The sequence below is a fragment of the Astatotilapia calliptera genome, chromosome 5, assembly GCF_900246225.1.
Source record: "Astatotilapia calliptera chromosome 5, fAstCal1.2, whole genome shotgun sequence".
Taxonomy (NCBI): Eukaryota; Metazoa; Chordata; class Actinopteri; order Cichliformes; family Cichlidae; genus Astatotilapia; species Astatotilapia calliptera.
This window is the reverse complement of record NC_039306.1, coordinates 17,862,567-17,882,928: the sequence shown is the minus strand read 5'-3', so window position 1 is coordinate 17,882,928 and position 20,362 is coordinate 17,862,567. Positions and strand designations below refer to the sequence as shown.

Here is a 20,362-nt window from a genome sequence, read left to right as displayed (position 1 = left end):
AGAAGGAGAAAATTACTTGCTGGGGCCACTGGCTTCTAAATCACAGAGAACACAGATTATTTAGCATTTTGATGTGTTTTCTAGTCTTCTAGCTGGTAAATATGGAAAGAGAACGATTGTATTTCTGCTTTTAGGAAAGAGAGATGAATGTGGCAGATCTAGAATGAACTGAGGAGAATCAGGCTTGACCCTCAGCCTGTGATGTCACTAGGTGTTGTTAACACAGGAGTGTAGAGCATGATTGGAAGTGAATGGAGGACAAAATAATTGCCAGTGCATGCTTTTATTTCCCAAAGGATCAGAGTAGAGGACTGAGGCGTTAAAAAAGAAAACTGTGACAGAAAGACAGACATACAAGGAGATGAAGGAAGAAAGATGATGGAAAGGCAACAAAAAAGAATAATCATATGTACGTGTGGGTGAGGTTTACAGAAACAGTTTGTCTCTGAATGGAAATCTCTGCAACACGTTTCTGCGACGTCCGAGTGAGCGCCATGGCACATGACTGCCCCTAGGGCTGCTACACTCAGCCATGTCGTGGCTAAACGAGCTCAGCACAAACAGAAACAGACACACGAAACAGGAGAACCGACAGGAGGACAAGAGAGCGGGATGGACGGTGAAGGAAATGGAAATTGAGGTGTGAAGAGATGTTGATTTAAGTGGTAAGATAAGGCTCGTGTGGGAGAACTTCAGATTCAGATACCGAGCTCCAAATGAATCTGTAAAATCAGAGAGCAAAATATTGTATGGTTCAAATGTTGCAGCTGTATTCCCTTGAGTCTGCTGTTATTTGTGCATAGGTGAGCACAGATATCTGAATAACTGAAGTTCATTTAACACAGCGTGACTGGAGAGTCTTTAGTAATGAGAATACATGAGCTGTGCACTGAGAGTCGTTGGAAAACACTGGATAGTAGTCTGGATCCTCAGTATTTATTTTTATTTATTTTTATTGGTTTTCTACTTTTTGTTTATTTCTTTTTTCTTTTTTTCTTTTTGTTCTATTAAGAAAACTGAATCCATAAACTAATACCCTGTAAATGTTAGTACGTGGTTACTGTATGATGTAAGACAGTTAACCCTATTACCTATCAAACAATTGCATCTTTGATCCTTCTGGGGCCTTTAGCATAACAATATTCTAACAATTAGAGCTGAGTCATGGTTTTCACATCAGTCTTTGTCACGGTCTGGCTGGCAGACCGTGGGGAGATGGGGAAATAGGACCCAAACGCCGGACTCTTCAGTGCAACAGTGTTTATTTACAAGGTGGTGAAGTAAACAACAATAAATCCCCAGTTTCCCAGACTCCCGTGTAGTGTCTTCTTCCCAAAAGTCCCCGTGTAGTGCTCTCTGCCCCAGTGTCCCTGCACTCCCCGTGCTCACTGCTCCTTCTCGTCCCACACTCCTCCTGAGGGGAAAACAATAGAGGCAGCCGTTAACACTTATCCCAGCAGGCATACACTCACACTTGACTTGTTTGAAGACTGCCGTGTAGTCAAACGCAATAATCCAGCGTCGGTGGAAGCTCCATCGCTCATCTAAATAGCTCCCCCGACGAGCCCAGATGAGGAGCAGGTGTGCGGCCAGGACTTCGGGTGTGGCCAGCCCTCAAGTTAGACCACGCCCCCAGGGCTGAAGGTGCCTGTAACTTGGCCACAGCAGAAAGGCAAAACACACACACACACATACCTGCCTACATACAGATGTGCATAGGGGCAGTGCAGACAACACACCAAATAATAATAATAATAATAACAATAACAACAACAACAACAACAACAATAATAGTCACAGTCCCCACTGCCCACGGACCCCGAGTCCCCAGAGCCGGGTCCGTGACAGTCTTGGCCTCATGGCTCTGCCTGCTAAACTCTTTTAGTATTCATTTGAAACCAGGCCTTGCCTGGTCTGGAGATTATAATCAATCTTCTGACCAATCTTGCCTTGCAAGGCCATTCAGATCCCCCAGGTCTGCCAGTGTGAATTTTAAGCTTTCTAAAGTTCAAGTTTAAAGTGAATGATCGGGTAATAAAAAGCGTTTGCTATGCTGCCACCTTGGAACAACAGGTCTCTGAGCACCATTTCAGATTTATGCTTGAACTGTTTTCATGTTTTGTTTTGTTTTTTCATTTATATTCACAATACATGGAGCTTGAAAGGTACTCTGCCCACTTTGTTAGGTACACCTCTTTAGCTGCTCATTAAGGATCATATGTAATTAGACAATCACAACAACTCAATACATTTAGACCTCTAGAAATGGTCAAGATGACCTGCTGAAGTTTAAACTGAGCATCAGAATGAGGGATAAAAAAAAAGGTGCTTGAAATGAATTTGAATGGGGCACAGATTGAAACTTGAAGCAGATGGGTGAAGAAGAAGACCACACCAGGTGCCACACTTGTCCACTAAGAAAATAAGACTAGAATTCATATAGGCTCACCAAAGCTGGACAGTAAAAGATTGGAAAACAACATTACATTCAAATGGTACGGTCAAAATTTGGTTTAAACAACATGAAAGTATGGATTCATCCTGCCTCACATGAACAGTTCAGGGCAGTGGTGGTGGTGGTGGTATAACGTGGTTGGGGATCAAGTGAGAATCATTTAAACAGCACCATGTATTTGAGTGTTGTTCCTGACCATGTCCACCCCTTTATGATTACAGTGTGCCCATCTATGATGATTGGGATTGGATAATAGAATAATGCACATGTCACAAAGTGTAATTTCACTTTAAGATGACAGTGAATCCACTGTATTCAAATGACCAGATCGTAATTCAACAGATCACCTTTGGGATGCGGCGGAAGGGAAGATTTACATCATGGAGGTACAGCCAACGATTCTGCTGTGTGATCCTATCATGTCAGTATATCAGTAGCTTAAATTCAGCTTCACTTTGGTTGTTTAGAATTTATAAAAATCTTTTTTATCGCTGTGTACGTGCACTCTGTCTGATTCCATGTCCCAAACTTGACTGATTATAGCTCAAGCCTAGAATCTGGACATAGAAATAATGTCTTTGTTTTAAATCTGTTTTTTTAAAAATCCAGGAGAAGGAAGGAGAGACACAAGCAATATGATAATGACTTTTTCTACATATGTCTTTGACACACACTCACAGACACACACACTACAATCCTGGGTACTTTATAACTAATGAGTTGCACTGAGGCAAAAAGAAGCAGAGGTCCTTGATATTTCCATTGTGTGACAAGTTATTATGCAGAGCAGTGACAGAGGAAAACCACATTAAATGACTGTATGCTTGCACAGTATCCAGAGCAGAATAGCCCTTGGAAGTCTATGGCTCTGAGCCTTAGTTTAAATGATGACAAACAGACATGCTGCCTGTCTATCACTATACATTGTTAATTCATTTAAGAGAGTCTTGTGTGTCTTTGCACAATGGATCGGAACAACCTGGTCTACACTGTTTTACCTGAATATAATTTGAATTACACAGAGCCAGTGTGCAGTGACAGTCATCTATAAACAAGAACGTGGGAACCAATTCCTTTTGTAACGGCAGCTATTTGTGACTTCAACCACACAAGTAAAACCATGGTTTCATGTCCACTGATCTATTTGTGATCTACAGATTTTAGAGCATCTTCAGTAACTAGATGTGTTGCTTAAGTGATATGACTATGAGGGTGGTATTCCTGTCTTCTGCTTGGCTCTAGTAGTCTGTCTCTGTGTTTTATTGACTCACTAAAAAGTGGCTTAGCAAATATAGTATGACACAAAGCTGTAGTAAGTTATGTAGTTGTATATGACTCGTAGCCTCCAACCACAACCTCCCTCAGTCCTGTAGTCGGATCATTACACTCCCACACCACTCTGAACAGGCACCTTATAAACTGGCAGGGTTTACTCCTTCAGTCTTCCCACCCAGAAGCACTGCCAGATCGAATAAAATAAGGAAAACTGCAGAAATGGATAAATCATTTGTCTTCGGCATTGTAAACACAAAAACGGCTTCATTTTTGATAAAAGCATTCTATGTTTTTGCTGCAAACAAGCTGGAGAGGCTGATTAACTTAGACTATGTTGTGTTTTAGCCTAAATTTGGTTTTATCACTGAAGAATCCTGAAGTCCTTGAAGTCTGAATAGAAACAAATGCCATCTGAATATAAGCAGCGTCATAATGCTCGTGCCTCTTTGCAGCTGTGTCCATGAGTGTGTAGTATTTCAATTAACTTGTGATGATAAATGGTAACTTCCTCTGTCAGCCTAATCTCTATTAACCCCAATGCTTGTTACTTCCACCTTTCACCAGTTCAGCTAATTAATCCACTAGAAACAGGCCCTTTCTCAGTTTCTTTTCATCCTCTTTCTCACTCTTCCCTTTCACTGCTAATGCCTTCTCGTATGCCTCTTGTCATCTTTGGCTTCCACTTACACTCTCTGCTGTACAGCCTGAGAGTTAAAAAGGGGCTACACAGTGTTACTACAGTCAGCTGCTGCACATGTCTTTGAGTTACAACATTTTATAATATTAAGAAAAATCTAAATGCCACAAAAGGAGAGATATTACTTTTTCTGTCATAGGGTCATAATGACCCCTTTGGCTTATTTGCCAACTGAGTCATCATAACCCCAGGTAAATGGAGGAGTTAAGCTAGAACCAGCAGTATACTTCATTGCAGGCTTAGTCATGGATCAGTAGAAAAAATATATTAATATCAACAGTAAATTACAAAAGACCAAAGAGCAGTATATATATACAACGTAATCAGTTTATCTACTTTATGCCTGCAGTATGTTTTTTAAAGTTTGCATTAGAAATACAAAAATAGAAATCAAACTCAGGGAAGACTCGTTTCAGGTAGAGGCAAAGTTTTTTCACTGCAGCGTTTCACCTTCATTGCCTTGCCATCCTGAAATGTATCTGTAGCCTCAAGGAGTAATCAGGCAGTTCACTTAGCTGTGGCACGTAGAGGACAGACTGCTTAGCCATGCAAATTGCTTTCTACAGACAGCTGGCACATTAACTAAAACAAAGACGCTATCTGAGCTCCTGCAAACTTAGATTGTGGGGAAAACTTTTAGGATAGCAAAATAAGTAAGCACAACACCCAAGGGTGTATTTTCAGTCCTGTCCAGTGCTCAGCGGTATAGAAGCAACCCGGGTTCCTCCCATTGGAAGTACTCTGAAGCCAGTATGGCTTAAATAAGGGCATTGCACTAAAATTATTATGAATATCACGTCGCTAAAGAAGGCAGAATCCTAGAATCAAGAGTACTGCAGCTGTTGCTTTTCTTTATGGCACACCAGTCTTTAACGGCACAGTATGAAAGTCATTTCTTCCCTGTCTCTGCTAAATGTTTTATTCAAATTACCCTGGAGAAGCAGGGAGCAGAACTCCCACCAAGGTTCTAAAGGAATGGCTGCCCTTTCAGGGGTTGAAAGTTCTGAAAGGACATATTCTAACTTGTGTTTTTCTCTGGTTTTGCTTTTTAATGTGAAGATTTAAATTCTTTAGCTGCAAAAAACTTGAGATTCAACTCACCAAAGTAACTTACAGAAACATAAAAACACGTGGGACGACAAGATTCACTGACCAGTAATATGAGACAAAGCGTTATGTTGAGCCTTTTGCTTACAGAGGAATCGTCAAAGCACCTCAGGGTTGTGCAGTGCACAACAAACACTTTTTTAATAACATTTTTCAGTTACCTCATTTTGATTTCACATTTTGTGCAAACCTTGCTTGCCTTGAAAACTTGTTTACAAGACATTCAGCCTTTGAAGCTGTTTATATTTAACTGTCTCAATAAGCAGTAATTTGAAGACCCCTCTGGTGGGTCTGCTGACATGGGAATGGTTTACATTTCTACAGGTTTCAGTGTCATACCTAGAAAACACAAAGGGGAAATTGACTAGAAAATGAACAGGCCAGTTAAAGGGCTGGAAAACTGCCAATACCCCTGTAGGATTGGTACCTCTGTTGTGCAGCAGTGCATTAAATTACCCAGGCTTTAATCACCATATTTTCTTTTAGTACCAGTATCAGTGGTCCTGGTGTATATTAGTATCTTTTACTTAACAGTATATTGTTTGACTGAGCAGCAAAACCATTTTTGCTTGATTGCTTGTTTTTAAATGCTTCTGGACAACAAAAAGTGAAATAAGATGCAAAGCTGGCAGTGCAAATTAATGAATGGTGTCCATTTACATTTGGTTAATGTTTTTGTGTAGCTGCACACAAATGCAGTTGTGTGAAGTTCCAGGTGCAATGAGTCAGCTCAGTGTTGACCAAGCTGTGCGGCTGTTTTGATACTCATTTTGAAGTGAAACGTGATTATGGGATTTTAAACACCCATTTAAACCACTTTTTGTCATAAAAACAAACTCTGCTATTTTAGTGGGTTTAGTTAGCATGCAGAGGTGTGAATACTGACTAATTCAAAGTTGAGTTTAAGTCAAGACAGTTTGTCTTATTTTCTTTTTTTGTGACATTATATTTTCATTGGAAAAGCTTAAACAAACTAGTCAACCTCTCCTTACTTGATCAGGTCCCGAAAAGCCATACATCGCACTGGTTCGTTTCTGTAGCATAGAATTAGATGACATCAGGACCTCTGCCCTGCCATCACTTTACCTGGCATCTATGTATGTGCTCAAAAGCCAGAAGGTCAGTCTGGTGGAGTGTGAAGAATGCAAAAATCAACTTATCTGTTGTGCAAAGACAAACTGTTAAATATTTCAAATACTCCCTGTGAGAGGATCGCCTTCAGGACTGGATGATATTCCCTCCCTACCTGTTTCCCCACCTTTCCATCCATGATTTATACAATAAATATATCTTTATTTTGTAGTTTTCATCTACATCTACTGAAAGATTTACTGCACCTGCTATCTTTCTTGACAGTTCCTAGATAAAACTGATGATAGGGAATTTTATGCTTTAAAGGGGATCATCATTTGTCCTTGGAAGTATGAGTCCTATAAAACTCTACGCCTCTAACAAATTTCTCTGAAAGAAAGCCACCCCGCCTCCCCAATCAGTCCACGGGGGTAGGGTATGCTGCGTTTAAAGAGATGTCATCAGGCATCGCTAATAGCCGCTCCAGTTCCCCCTGCTGATAGCGTAATCATCTTCCTCCAGCCAATTTTTAGATTGCACCATATTGCACCACCATTATGTCACTCTATTCACATTTAGCAAAAATTACAAAATTTGTGCCGCAAAAGTACTTTTTTCCTCAACATTTCAGAAGCATAGCAACCAGAACATCCATAATTCTGCCGAGCAGCAGTTCGCACTCATTCATAAAGGAGAGAATTAAAATTTCTGTAATTGTTTTGTTTGTTTGGCTCCTAACAAACACTCGCAAGACATAAAACAAAACGGCTTTATTTGGAGTCTTGTTTTGGGGGATGAATGCAATGAATATGAGTAGAATAATCATCTTTTATCCCTGTTTACCTGTCCACCAGCTCCAGAAGGAAGTATCGATTTAGCTGCCAAATGCTTAACTACTTTAATGAGCTAGTTAAGCTACTTAACAAGACTAATTCTGTTATGTCTGTCTTTTTTCTTGTTTTTCTTTTTTTGCTGGGCAGGCAGGTGGATTTGTCATGTTGTGCAAAGTTGCTGTGAGGAGTGAGATTGAGCATAACGCTAATAACGCTAATCAACACAAGTCAACACTTTGAAATAATGAGCAGATCTGCACGAAGTATAGCCTTGATGACACATCTTTAACTGGTTGAACACAACATTTTTTCTGGCACACATTATTGCCATATTTCCCCTCTAACAGGTGACGTAGTATTTGCTGCATCATTTACTAAATGTCCAGTGTGCTGGCTTTGATAACCTGGAACTTTTTGTTTGTCACTCTTCCTGTTCAGTGCCAGCAGGTGAATTGGCAATGTCCTCTTTCTCTGTGTGTGTGTGTCTCTCTGTCTCTCTCTAAATTTAAACTCCATGCTCCAAGCATTGTCACGACAATGTGGGTGGTGAAAAAAAACAACAAAAAAAACCACATGTACACACACATGAAGCTGCTCACCATAGCCCTCGACAAAACAGAACAATGATGGCTTTTCAAACAGGAACATTGTGGCAGTGACACAGTGTGTGGGGAGCTTTTTGTAGGTGTATGCTGTATTAAATTATAAGTGTCGATATATATGTGAGAGTAAGGGGGTGTGGGTGCTTCACCCCACTTGGCGGTTGTTGTATAATCTACCATGACAATTTTCTGTCATTATTCTGTAGTTAGATTGATAGAACAGTTGAACATAGTCATTTCTCAGATGTCCATTTTGCAAATCTATGAGATTGTCCTCCCAGAGGAAAGAGGAGCTCATCATATATACTACATTCTTATAATATTTAAAAAAATAGACATAGCAGCTGGAATATAAAGTGCTAAGTTATCGGCTAATGCTAACGAGATTGGTTACTAAGCTCTATGAGTGCACAGACACCTGCTATTTAATGCTTAATGCTGCAGTTGAGGCATCCAGTTAAGTGATATGAATTTGCTGAGGTGATAAGTGATGGCCTAGTCATCATCAAAGGCTGAAAACAGCCTATGGTTTCCATTCCACTATCCTATAAACTTGACCACTTGCTTATCAGAGCAGTAATGACAATGAGGTTCCTCTATTTTAATACAAAACCTGTCTTTCCCCAAAATCTAGGTAAAAAGAGATGAAAATGACCTGTGCTTTATTTCATGGTGCCTGTAGGGCCCGACCTTCTTGCTCCAGTCAAAATATGTTGCAAATGTCTTATTTTTGATGCTCCAGCATGGTTAGGCAGTTCATTTTCCCACAGGGCCACATGAGAAACTTACAAAGAGATACAACTAAGCAAAACTGAGTTCAGCTCAGCTTACAACAGTCCCTGTTGGTACCTTGCATTTCTCATGGCTGCTTAGCAATAAAAACCTGTTGTATTTTATCATCTGATGCTTTCAGTTTGAATTTGCAGGAGTAAGAAGTCTTTAGTTTACATTAGTAGTCACATACATTTTTGATGACCAGTAAGAATTACCACAGCAAGAGGTGATTATAAAAACTAAATGCAGTCAAAGATAATTTAGCAATTTAGCAACTGAACAGAAATACATTTTCTCTTGAATGGTGCCGCAAACACTGCGAACTCTTTGTCTCTACACATATGAAGACATAGCCAATGCTCCTCCTACAGTGTCTGAAGGGAGAGTCAACTTGTCCATATCATAACCTTCAGAAACAACATTAAATATGAATCCTGTGCCAAGACTGAAACCCGTTCTTACTTAAGTAACAAGGAAATTCACCACAAAGAGCCTACAGCAGATATGAACCTGATATTAAAACGTCAGCCAGCCTTGAAATAGCCCTCATGACTTTTTTCTCTATTTGTATCTGAGCATATGTGTGCGCCTTTCACATCATGTGTGCTCACAGGTGTGCCGGCACAGCAGGTCAGAAACAGAGATCTGGATGAAGGGCATAAAAAGTGTCATTTGTGCCGAGCTGCCGCTGCATCATCTCTGATGATTTATGTGATCAGACAGGCACTCTGTCTCAACCCAACATTAAACCGGGAAGAATACTCACCTGAGCTTCACCACGCTGTGAAATGAATCAGTGGGTGTCTGCCTAATCCCTAAATTTAAGCCTTCACTCAGTAAATAAAGCATTGAACAGGAGTGGAAAACCCAATCTTTGAAACTGAGAAAACATTCTCATAATCTTAAGTAAGGTGTGGATGGTGTATATCCTGGCCGGGCACATGGAGGAGAAAAGGGGAAAAATGGAAGACAGGCAGATTTTAAGTTCAATTTAAGTATAAACCGTGAATTTTTAGCTTCCTCTTGAGCTCTTAGCCTAAATGAACACTGTAGCTGCCGTCATAGGCAACTCTCGCATTTAAGTTCATTTTATTAGATATGTAAGGTTGAAACAATTAGTAGTTGAAATATTAAGAAATAAATCAATAGTAATTCATGTTTTGTTCATTGGATTTATATGTTTAAATGTGTTATTTTTACTAATTGTGCAATTAGATAGGAACCTTTTCTATAGTTCCGTCTGTTGTTGCTAAGAGGGTATTTTTGGCTGGCACACTCAGCAAGCTAATTGAGACGAGCCACGAGGTTTGCACGTCCACAGTAAGATAGTAAATAGTAAGATAAATAAAAGAGTGCCTTTTTTGGACCTCCCCACGATGTAAGGATTAAAGTTTTATTCCCTTTGAGTGAGGCCAATGAGGTAAATGTTTTCTTTTGTTTATTTTCGTTGTATGTAAATATGCTAGTGTTGCGTGATATTCTAGTGCAATTACCGCAGTGTGAGGTGTAATGTGTATTTTATTGATTGTTTTGTTGGAATGTTTCGTCATATATAATGCTTAGGGGCTTTATTAAGAATATTCATTTAAGTTTGTATTTCTTTTTAGTTCTGACGGCATTGTATCGGCTGTGGTTGGACATCATTACAAGTTAAGGCATGTCGAAGAATCCTCCTGTCCGAAATAAATGTCAGTTAAAACACAAGGAACAAGTTGAGCTTTATTACGACTCGAGGGGAGTAACAGTCAGAACTCAGCCTGCTTCGTGCTGGAGGAGAGAGAAGGAGAAAGAGGTCTGCCGCAGCGGAGCCGAGCGGGAGCGGAGCTGAGCCGAGTGGGAGCGGAGCCGAGCCGAGCCGACAGCGCGCCGGGTCACGTGATTAAGCTCGCGTCTCTGTCAAGCATCAAAGACGCTCAAACACACACACAGACATCTCATAAAGCAACCAGAGTCCAGTGGTGCAGCTTGGTTAAGCTACAAAGAAGTAACACGTTTATACAAGTTAAATGTGGAGAGTAGATTTCTTTAGCTCATCTTAAAGGGACTCTGTCAAGCAATGAAAGTGAAGTGTGGTGGTTTGGAGTAAAAGTTTAAGCTCATGTTATTGTTGTTTATGCTAAGTAACTGTAATTAAGGTACGTTTAAGTTGATTATAAGGGTTTGCTTATTTTAAGACTGCATTAGATATTTAAAGGTCACATTATAGTATTTTGTTTGACATTGAAGGTTATTTTCTGTTTTACTACAAGTGAAGAGCAATTTACTATTTTGGTTTAAGAGTTTGTGACATATGTTTAAGTTGACTCTTTAAAGTAAAGCAATTTAAGGTCCTAGGTGCTTCATAAGGTGACTATTCACGTATTTAAGTTGACCTAGGTGACTTGAGTGTAGTACAATACCTTTGACTGTCTGTGACATGGAGCAAGAAGGCTGTGACACTGAAGCTGTGGAGCAGCAAGAAGCTTTTGAAGAGCAAGAAAGTTTGCCAGAACCATGCACAAGTAAAGCTACTAAAGAAGGAAGTTTGAGGAAAAGTCAAAGAGTTAAGAAGTTCACTGAAAGGGGCCAAGCACTACATGATGAAAAGGTGAACAAGCTTCAAGCTCGCTTCAAAGTCAGTTATGAAATGTGGAAAGTTGTTGCAAAACAAGGCAAAAAGGCACTTGAAGAACCTGTTAGTGCAAAACTTAAAGAGCTTATCGGCCGAGTTGAACATACCTCGGCAGAAGTGAAACAAGTTTATGATGAACTGCGCAATCATGAAACTCCTGATGCAGACACTCGCCGCAGAGTGGACACCTGTGATGCGGTTTCTCAAAAGATGATAAAGCTAGCTCAAGAAAAATTAGCAGCAGAAGAAGACGAAGAACTTTCTGAGAGATTGGTTCACTGGAGTGATATAGGATCAGCATTCAATTCTGCCGCCTCTCAAAGATCCAAAGGTTCGAATAGCAGGCAATCAAGAAGCTCAAGTAAGTTGTCTGTAAAGAGGCAAGAAGCAGCTGCAGAGCTTGCGGCTACTGAAGCAACTCTGAAGATTATGGAGGAATTGGAAAGTGAAAGAAAGGCACTTGAAATCCTTGAAGCAGAGAATGCTGAGAAACAGAAGGCCTTAGAGCAAAAGCGAAGAGAGCTTGAAAGGCTAGAAACAGTAAAGAGAATGAATGCTGCTAAAGCACGTTTGAAAGTGTACAATGACGAAGGAAGCTCAGATGAAGAAATATCAGACCTTCTGCACGAAAGGAGCAAACGGAGAAATGTCACAGCTAAACCGATGAATCAGTTTGCACGTTCGCAACTTAATGCAAATGCAGAGCCGTTTGATATGCCACAAGCCAACTTAAGGTCACAACCAAGAGAAAGCAAACAGGAAGATAGTACCACAACATTGGCCCAAGCTCTAGCTGAGTCCATTCACATAAGTCGCCTACCAGTACCAGAACCTACAGTCTTCAACGGAGATCCTCTCAAGTACAAGGATTGGAAAATGTCGTTTCAAATGCTGATAGACAGAAAGAACATCCCAGTGAATGAAAAGATTTACTATCTTCACAAGTATGTTGGAGGACCGGCGAGAAAGGCTGTTGAGAGTTATTTTCTGTTGGGAACAGAGCGTGCTTATTACTCAGCATGGAACATTTTGGAGGAAAGATATGGAAGTTCATTTGTAATCACCAAAGCTTTCAGAGATAAGTTGACATCATGGCCAAGGATTGGGAACAAGGATAGCATTGAACTTCGAGAATTTTCAGATTTTCTCAGAGGATGTGAAGCGGCCATGCTTCAGGTTAAAGGTCTTGAAGTTTTGAATGACTGCAATGAGAATCAGAGAATGCTAAGCAAGCTACCTGATTGGTTGTCAGCAAGATGGAATCGAAAGGTCATTGAAATTGAAGAACAAGATGGTTCCTTTCCAACATTTAGCCACTTTGTTGACTTCATTGCGAGAGAAGCCAAGATTGCGTGCAATCCAGTAACATCGCTTCATGCACTCAAAGCAGGTGACTCAGAGAAAATGAAATCTTTCAAGACAAGAAGTGTTGGAGCAAAGGTGCTAGTGAGTGCTGCAGAAGAGACGTCCAACACAAAAAAATGTGTGTTTTGTGAAAACTCAAATCATAGCATTCACACATGTAGGAAGTTTATGGACAAGGTCTTGAGTGAAAGAGTCAAATTTGTGCAAACTAAGGGACTGTGCTTTGGATGTCTAGGCTTTGGACACCAATCAAAGAAATGTGAAAGGAGAAAGATGTGTGACACATGTAAAGGGAAACACCCGACATGTTTGCATGAGGAACGAGACAAAACCTCAAAGAAAAGGAAAGAAAAGGAAAGTGACAAGGAACCACAAATGAAAGAGATGGAAGGCAATAAAGAGAGTAGAGAAACCAAACCCAAGGAAGCACCAAGTGAAGCAATATCAAACCGTGTGATTCAAAGTGACAGAAGTAATCTCACATCTACAATCATTCCAGTTTGGTTATCCACAACAAGCAATCCTGAACATGAGATTCTTCTCTATGCTCTTCTTGATAGCCAAAGTGACACGACATTCGTCTTGAAGGAAAAGGCAGATGCTCTGGATGCAGAGAAGGAATGTGTGCAGTTAAAGCTCTCGACAATGTCTTCTAAAGACACTTTAGTACCAAGTCAAAGGCTGTCTGGGTTACAGGTCAGAGGTTTCTCTTCTTCAAGGAGAATTCCTCTTCCTGTGACATACACAAGAGAGTTTATTCCTGCGAATTTGAGTCATATTCCCACACAAAGGACAGCAAGAGCGTGGCCACACTTAGAGCACCTGGCTGAAGAAATCGCTCCACTGATTGAATGTGACGTAGGCCTGCTCATTGGTTACAATTGTTCACAAGTGTTGGTACCCAGAGAAGTTGTGGCGGGAAAAGATAATGAACCTTTTGCCCAAAGAACAGACCTTGGCTGGACAATAGTTGGAGGAGCTAATCCATGTGTTGACTATGGGGATGCCATAGGATGTAGCCACAAGATCATTGTCAAGGAAGTGACACCCAATCAGTCAGCTGAGCAGTTGGTCAAAGAAGTGCAATACGTCTGTCGCACACAAGTCAAAGAGGTGGTCACATCTGCAGATGTAATTAAAGTGCTCGAGTCCGACTTCAATGAAAGAAAGGTGGAAGATTCACACTTCTCACAAGAAGATTTAAGGTTCATCTCCATAATGGAAGAAGGAGTGAAGATGAAAGCAGATGGACACTGTGAGTTACCTTTGCCATTTAAGGAAGACAGACCAAGTCTGGCAAACAACCGGAGCTGTGCAGAACACAGACTCAAAAATTTGAAGAGAAGATTTGAGAAGGACAAGCAATACCACAAAGACTACACAGAGTTCATGAGAGAGACTATAGAGCGTGGTGATGCAGAAAGAGTTCCCTCTGTAGACCTGGACAAAGGCCCTGCCTGGTACATTCCACACCATGGAGTGTATCATCCTCAAAAGCCTGGCAAAATAAGAGTGGTGTTTGATTGTTCAGCAAAGTACGGAGGGGTGTCCTTGAACGACTACCTGCTTACAGGGCCAGAGTTAACCAACTCTCTAGTGGGGGTCCTGTGCCGATTTCGAAAAGGTCCAGTTGCAGTGATGTGCGACATTGAGCGCATGTTTCATCAATTCAGAGTCAGAGAAGAAGATCAAAATTACTTTCGCTTCTTGTGGTGGGACAATGGAGACTTCAACTCTACTCCATCTGTCTATCGCATGCGCGTACACTTGTTTGGAGCTGCTTCTTCCCCTGCCTGTGCGAACTTTGGTCTCAAGTATATTGCTGCACAAGGTCAAGGCAAGTTCAGTGAAGCTACCATAAGATTCATTGAGCGAAATTTTTATGTGGACGATGGTCTTATCAGTTTCCACTCAGAAGAAGAGGCAATTCGTTTGGTGAAGGAAGCAAAGGAACTTTGCAGCACAGGAGGCTTGCGACTTCACAAGTTTGTTTCAAACAGTAAGCAAGTGCTTAATTCGCTACCGGAAGAAGATTGTGCAGAAACAGTAAGAAAGGACTTGTCACTGGGCGAGCAACAAATTGAAAGAGCCCTAGGTGTCAAATGGTGCATCGACTCGGATTATTTCCAGTTTCGAGTAGTTGTGAACGAGCAGCCACTTTCCAGAAGAGGAGTGTTGTCCACAGTAGCCTCTATTTACGATCCACTTGGCTTTGTGGCACCTTTTGTTCTACTTGGGAAGCAGATACTACAGCAAATGTGTCGAAAGAAAGCAGATTGGGACGAACCACTCACAAGCGATCTGAAGTCACGGTGGGAGTCCTGGTTGTTGGATCTAAAAAATCTAGCAGATGTCAAAATTGACAGATGTTACGTGCCAAAAGATTTTCAAACAGTTCAGAAGTACGAGCTTCACCATTTCTCAGACGCAAGTGTTTCAGGGTATGGTGTTTGTACGTACCTGAGAGCTGTCAGTGAAGCAGGACAAGTCCACTGCGCTCTTGTCTTTGCCAAGTCCAGAGTAGCACCCACGAAGGTTACTACGGTGCCACGATTGGAGCTGTCTGCAGCAGTTGTAGCAGTGCGGATTAGTGACATGCTCAAAGCAGAGTTGGAGCTAGAAGATGCTCAAGAATTCTTCTGGACAGATTCTCAAGTTGTCTTGGGATATATCAACAACGATGCGAGACGTTTCCATGTTTTCGTTGCAAATCGCATTCAGCGTATTAAGGAAAGCACTCAACCGATGCAATGGAAGTTTGTGGTATCAGATCTCAATCCAGCAGATCATGCCTCGCGTGGACTGAAGGCCAAAGACCTCATTACCTCCAACTGGTTTAGTGGTCCAAGTTTTCTTTGGCAAGAGAAACTTCCCCACGAAGAAGTCACGGTGGGGAAACTTGATGCAGAGGATCCAGAAGTACGCAAAGTTGTTGTACTCCATACAACTACAGAAACAAATTCTTTGGCAGAACGTTTTCTGAAATTCTCCAGTTGGTCAAGGTTGGTCAAAGCTATGGCAAGACTTCTCAGATTTGTGAAAGAGTTTAAGGGCTTGGAAAGGAGAAGCAATAAAGCCACTAACCTTGAAGAAAGGACAGAAGCCGAGCTTAAAGTCATATCCATTGTACAAAGATCAATCTTCTGCAAGGAAATCAAGGCACTTCAAACGCGAAAGGATCTACCCAAGGACAGAACAAATAGACTCTATCGACTCGATCCCTTCCTGGATGAGAAGGGTGTTCTTAGAGTGGGAGGTAGATTAGAGCGTTCTACATTGCAGCCACACGTCAAGCACCCGGTCATCTTACCAAAGACTTGCCATATCGCAAAGTTACTGATTGATCACTATCATCAGCGGGTGAAACATCAAGGACGGGGCATGACGATAAATGAGCTGAGATCGAACGGAATATGGATACTAGGATGCAGTCAAGCAGTATCATCCTTTATCTACAACTGTATTAAGTGCAGGAAATTCAGACGTCGAGGAGAAGAGCAAAAGATGGCAAACCTACCAAGTGAGAGAATGGAGACCACCCCTCCCTTCACGTATTGTGGGATGGATTGTTTCGGCCCATTCTACATTAAAGAAGGAAGAAAAGAACTGAAGCGTTACGGGCTTCTGTTTACCTGTCTATGCTCTCGTGCGGTGCACATAGAGCTGCTTGATGATATGTCAACCGACGCTTTTCTAAACTCACTGCGTTCTTTCATCGCTTTGCGTGGGAATGTACGTCAGTTGCAATCAGATCAAGGCACCAATTTTGTTGGAGCCAGACGTGAGTTTCTGGAAGCAGTAAAGGAAATGGATCAGGAAAGTTTGAAACAGCTAGGCTGTGAGTTTGTGATGAATCCTCCCTCTGCCAGTCATATGGGTGGAGCCTGGGAAAGGCAAATTCGTACGATCCGAAGTGTATTGACAACCATTCTGGATCAGTCATCCAGATCATTAGACAGTTCATCTCTAAGAACCTATCTTTATGAAGTGATGGCGATAGTTAACAGCAGACCTATCACCCCACATTTACTCAACGATCCTACTGGACCTCAGCCACTTACACCTAATCTTCTGTTGACCATGAAGTCGTCAGTAATACTGCCACCACCAGGAGACTTTGTAAAGGAAGATTTGTATCTTCGCAAAAGATGGCGTAGAGTCCAGTACTTGGCCAATGACTTTTGGCACAGATGGAAGAAAGAGTACTTGTTGAGCCTACAACAAAGACAAAAGTGGCACAAAACAAACAGAAATGCAAAGATCAATGACATAGTGATCGTACAAGATGACCAAGCATCAAGAAACGACTGGAAGTTGGCCAAAGTTGTTGCCATACACCCGAGTGAAGATGGATGTATACGCAAAGTACAACTGTTAATGAGTGACTCATTGTTAGATGACCATGGAAAGAGACTGAGTAAACCAGTTCTACTTGACAGACCTATACACAAGACTGTGACGCTATTAGAAGCAGATTAGTTTACATTTCATAAGTTCATAGGTGGAAATCACAAGTGATTTGGTGGGAGTGTAGCTGCCGTCATAGGCAACTCTCGCATTTAAGTTCATTTTATTAGATATGTAAGGTTGAAACAATTAGTAGTTGAAATATTAAGAAATAAATCAATAGTAATTCATGTTTTGTTCATTGGATTTATATGTTTAAATGTGTTATTTTTACTAATTGTGCAATTAGATAGGAACCTTTTCTATAGTTCCGTCTGTTGTTGCTAAGAGGGTATTTTTGGCTGGCACACTCAGCAAGCTAATTGAGACGAGCCACGAGGTTTGCACGTCCACAGTAAGATAGTAAATAGTAAGATAAATAAAAGAGTGCCTTTTTTGGACCTCCCCACGATGTAAGGATTAAAGTTTTATTCCCTTTGAGTGAGGCCAATGAGGTAAATGTTTTCTTTTGTTTATTTTCGTTGTATGTAAATATGCTAGTGTTGCGTGATATTCTAGTGCAATTACCGCAGTGTGAGGTGTAATGTGTATTTTATTGATTGTTTTGTTGGAATGTTTCGTCATATATAATGCTTAGGGGCTTTATTAAGAATATTCATTTAAGTTTGTATTTCTTTTTAGTTCTGACGGCATTGTATCGGCTGTGGTTGGACATCATTACAAGTTAAGGCATGTCGAAGAATCCTCCTGTCCGAAATAAATGTCAGTTAAAACACAAGGAACAAGTTGAGCTTTATTACGACTCGAGGGGAGTAACAAACACGCTTGTCAAATCATTTTTTCCCCTGTGTTCTCATCCCAGCACATACCCAGAACACAGTCACAGCAAGCTGTAACAGGAAGTAATCTTACAATTAAATGGAGAAATCTGACTAGTTGGAGCAGAAATTAAACAGAAATGTCAAATTAAGAAGAAACAGATCTCAGCCAGTGTAAGTGTTAGGCAGAAATTGAGCCCTGAAAGGCAGAAATGTCAACACCCAGGGAAGTAAATGTTAAATTTTTCACATGAATTTGAAAACCCTCCCCACAGAGGTGATGAAGTGCTAAAGGTTGTGGCACCTGCATTTAACCTGCTGTGTGTGTTCGTTGTTCTAAAACTCCACCTGCTAGAGTCAAAATGATTTGTTTATTCACTGATTTATCAAACTTACAGAAGAAACTAAAATGCTGAAGATAACATAGATGCACTAACATCACACTTTGTTACTTTGTGCTTGTACCGGGTTGGACATCCTTTTTTCTTTCAGAACTGCCTTAATGCTCCATGGCACAGATTCAACAAGGTGCTGGAAAAGTTTCTCAGAGATTTTGGTCCATGGTGTGATGAGAGAATCACACAGTTGCTGCAGATCTGTCGGCTGTACATCTATGATTGGAGTTTCCTGTTCCAACACATCCCAAAGATGGTGGAGTGTGGAGGTCGTTTGAGTACAGTGAATTCAATGTCATGGTCAAGAAACCAGTTTGAGATTATTTGAACCTTGACATGGTCCATTATCCTGCTGGAAGCATTCATCAGAAGATAGCTACACTGTTGTCAGGAATTATACTCAGATTGCGGTGTTAAAACAACGGTAAAAGGGGCCAAAATGTGTGAAGAAAACATCTCCATGTTACATCAACTTGAGTTGTACACACCAAATCCTGACCCTGCCATCTGATTGTTGCAGTAGAGACTGATACTCATAATATCAGGTGGCATTTTTCCAATTTTCTACTGTCCAATCCTAGCCTCAGTTTCTTGTTCTTAGCTGACAAGAGTGGCAACCAGTATGGTCTTCTGCTGCTCTAGCCCATCTGCTTCAAGGTTTCAGGGGTTTTTGCATTTAGAAATGCTCTTCTGCATACATCGGTTGTATTAAGTGTCATTGGTAGTTACTGTAATGTTCTGTTCTGAAATACTGGGATCAGCCCATCTGTTAACAATAAACATACAATGTTTGGATTCTCTTAGATCACTTTTTCCCCCATTCTGATGCTCTGTTTGAACTTCAGCAAGTTGTCTGGAGAATGTCACCATGACATAATGGAGTTGCTGCCATGTGATTTGCTGATTACACTGGTGTATCTAATGGAGTAGTCAGTGAGTGCATCTGTACCTGCTAAATATCAAGGCATTGTCCTTGTGACAAGGTTCACATGCTAATCTTAGCATTTAGCTCAAAATAGCACTGCAGACTCACAAAGGCTCCTCTTAAATTGGTAATTAGACTCTTCGTGACCACAGAACAATGTGCTGATGTTTAGCAAGTTGTTACATTCACTTAAAAGAACACAAAGAGTATACAGGAGGTTAATGTTTACTATGTTGCTTCCTGGTCCTAAACCTTTAGATTCTACCCTACTTTCCTACTTCCCTAATACTGGCTCCTGATCATCCTGCTTTTCATGTCATTGGCTAAAGTCTGAGACCTGGGCCCTGTTTCAGGAAGCCGGTTTAGAAAACTCAGAGTGAAAAACGATACGCAGGGTTGAGTAACCCCGAACTGTCCAACTCGGAATATTCGGTTTCAGAAAGGCTGATAACAATTAGTTCAGTCAACGCGGAGTTGCTTTAACCCCAAGTGAAGCGCGCGCACGAGGATACATAAAGCCCTGATAAGCGGAGCACAGATTAAGCGAGTCACCATGGAGACGGAGGGAAAGAAGGCGTGGTCAATGTATTTTACAGCGCTTGAGGCCGAAATTCTGATGGCAGTATATGCCGATAACACGCAAATTCCGCGGAAAAAAGTAACACAGCCACAGCTGCGAAAGAAAGGGAGCATGCATGGCAAAACATAGCCGACAGAGTCAATGCGTGAGTGTTAATATAAACATTGATCCAGGGATTTCCACCCATTTAACACGTTATTTTATCATATGTTATTTTATTTGTTATTTTATACATTTTATTTTGTGATGTGATGTGAGCGCAGGTGCAACCCAACAGGCCCCAAACGTTCCTGGCAGCAAGTAAAAATGAAATATAAAAATATAGTCCAAACAGGTAAGGTGTAATTGTATTATGAGCCATAGTGCTTGGTCTGTTTGTCCGATGTAAATCAATTGCAGTTAGAGGCTACATTAATTTCCTTTCTGTAAGCACTTATTGAAATTATC

At 41.0% G+C, this 20,362-nt stretch overlaps 2 protein-coding genes across 3 annotated transcripts in view; both read left to right on the top strand.

Moving 5' to 3' along the window:
- Window positions 1–20,362, top strand: part of syn2b (synapsin IIb) — a 99,933-nt gene that overhangs the window by 25,428 nt on the left and 54,143 nt on the right. The gene's annotated exons all lie outside the window — the stretch shown is intronic.
- LOC113022364 (uncharacterized) lies at window positions 1,270–18,516 on the top strand. 2 transcript variants are annotated; one of them, XR_003272422.1, is made up of 2 exons: window positions 1,270–17,691; window positions 17,879–18,516. XR_003272422.1 is itself a non-coding variant. In XM_026167703.1 (2 exons), the coding sequence occupies exon 2, from the start codon at window positions 11,231–11,233 to the stop codon at window positions 17,267–17,269; it is 6,039 nt and encodes a 2,012-aa protein (XP_026023488.1). In that variant the 5' UTR covers window positions 1,270–10,234; window positions 10,422–11,230; the 3' UTR covers window positions 17,270–18,516. The 2 variants fall into 2 exon arrangements, 1 of the variants encoding a protein (XP_026023488.1); XM_026167703.1 differs by having other exon boundaries at window positions 1,270–10,234; window positions 10,422–18,516.

Coding starts and splice junctions, on each gene's coding strand:
- LOC113022364 (XM_026167703.1), top strand. CDS start 11,231: ATGGAGCAAGAAGGCTGTGACACTGAAGCTGTGGAGCAGCAAGAAGCT.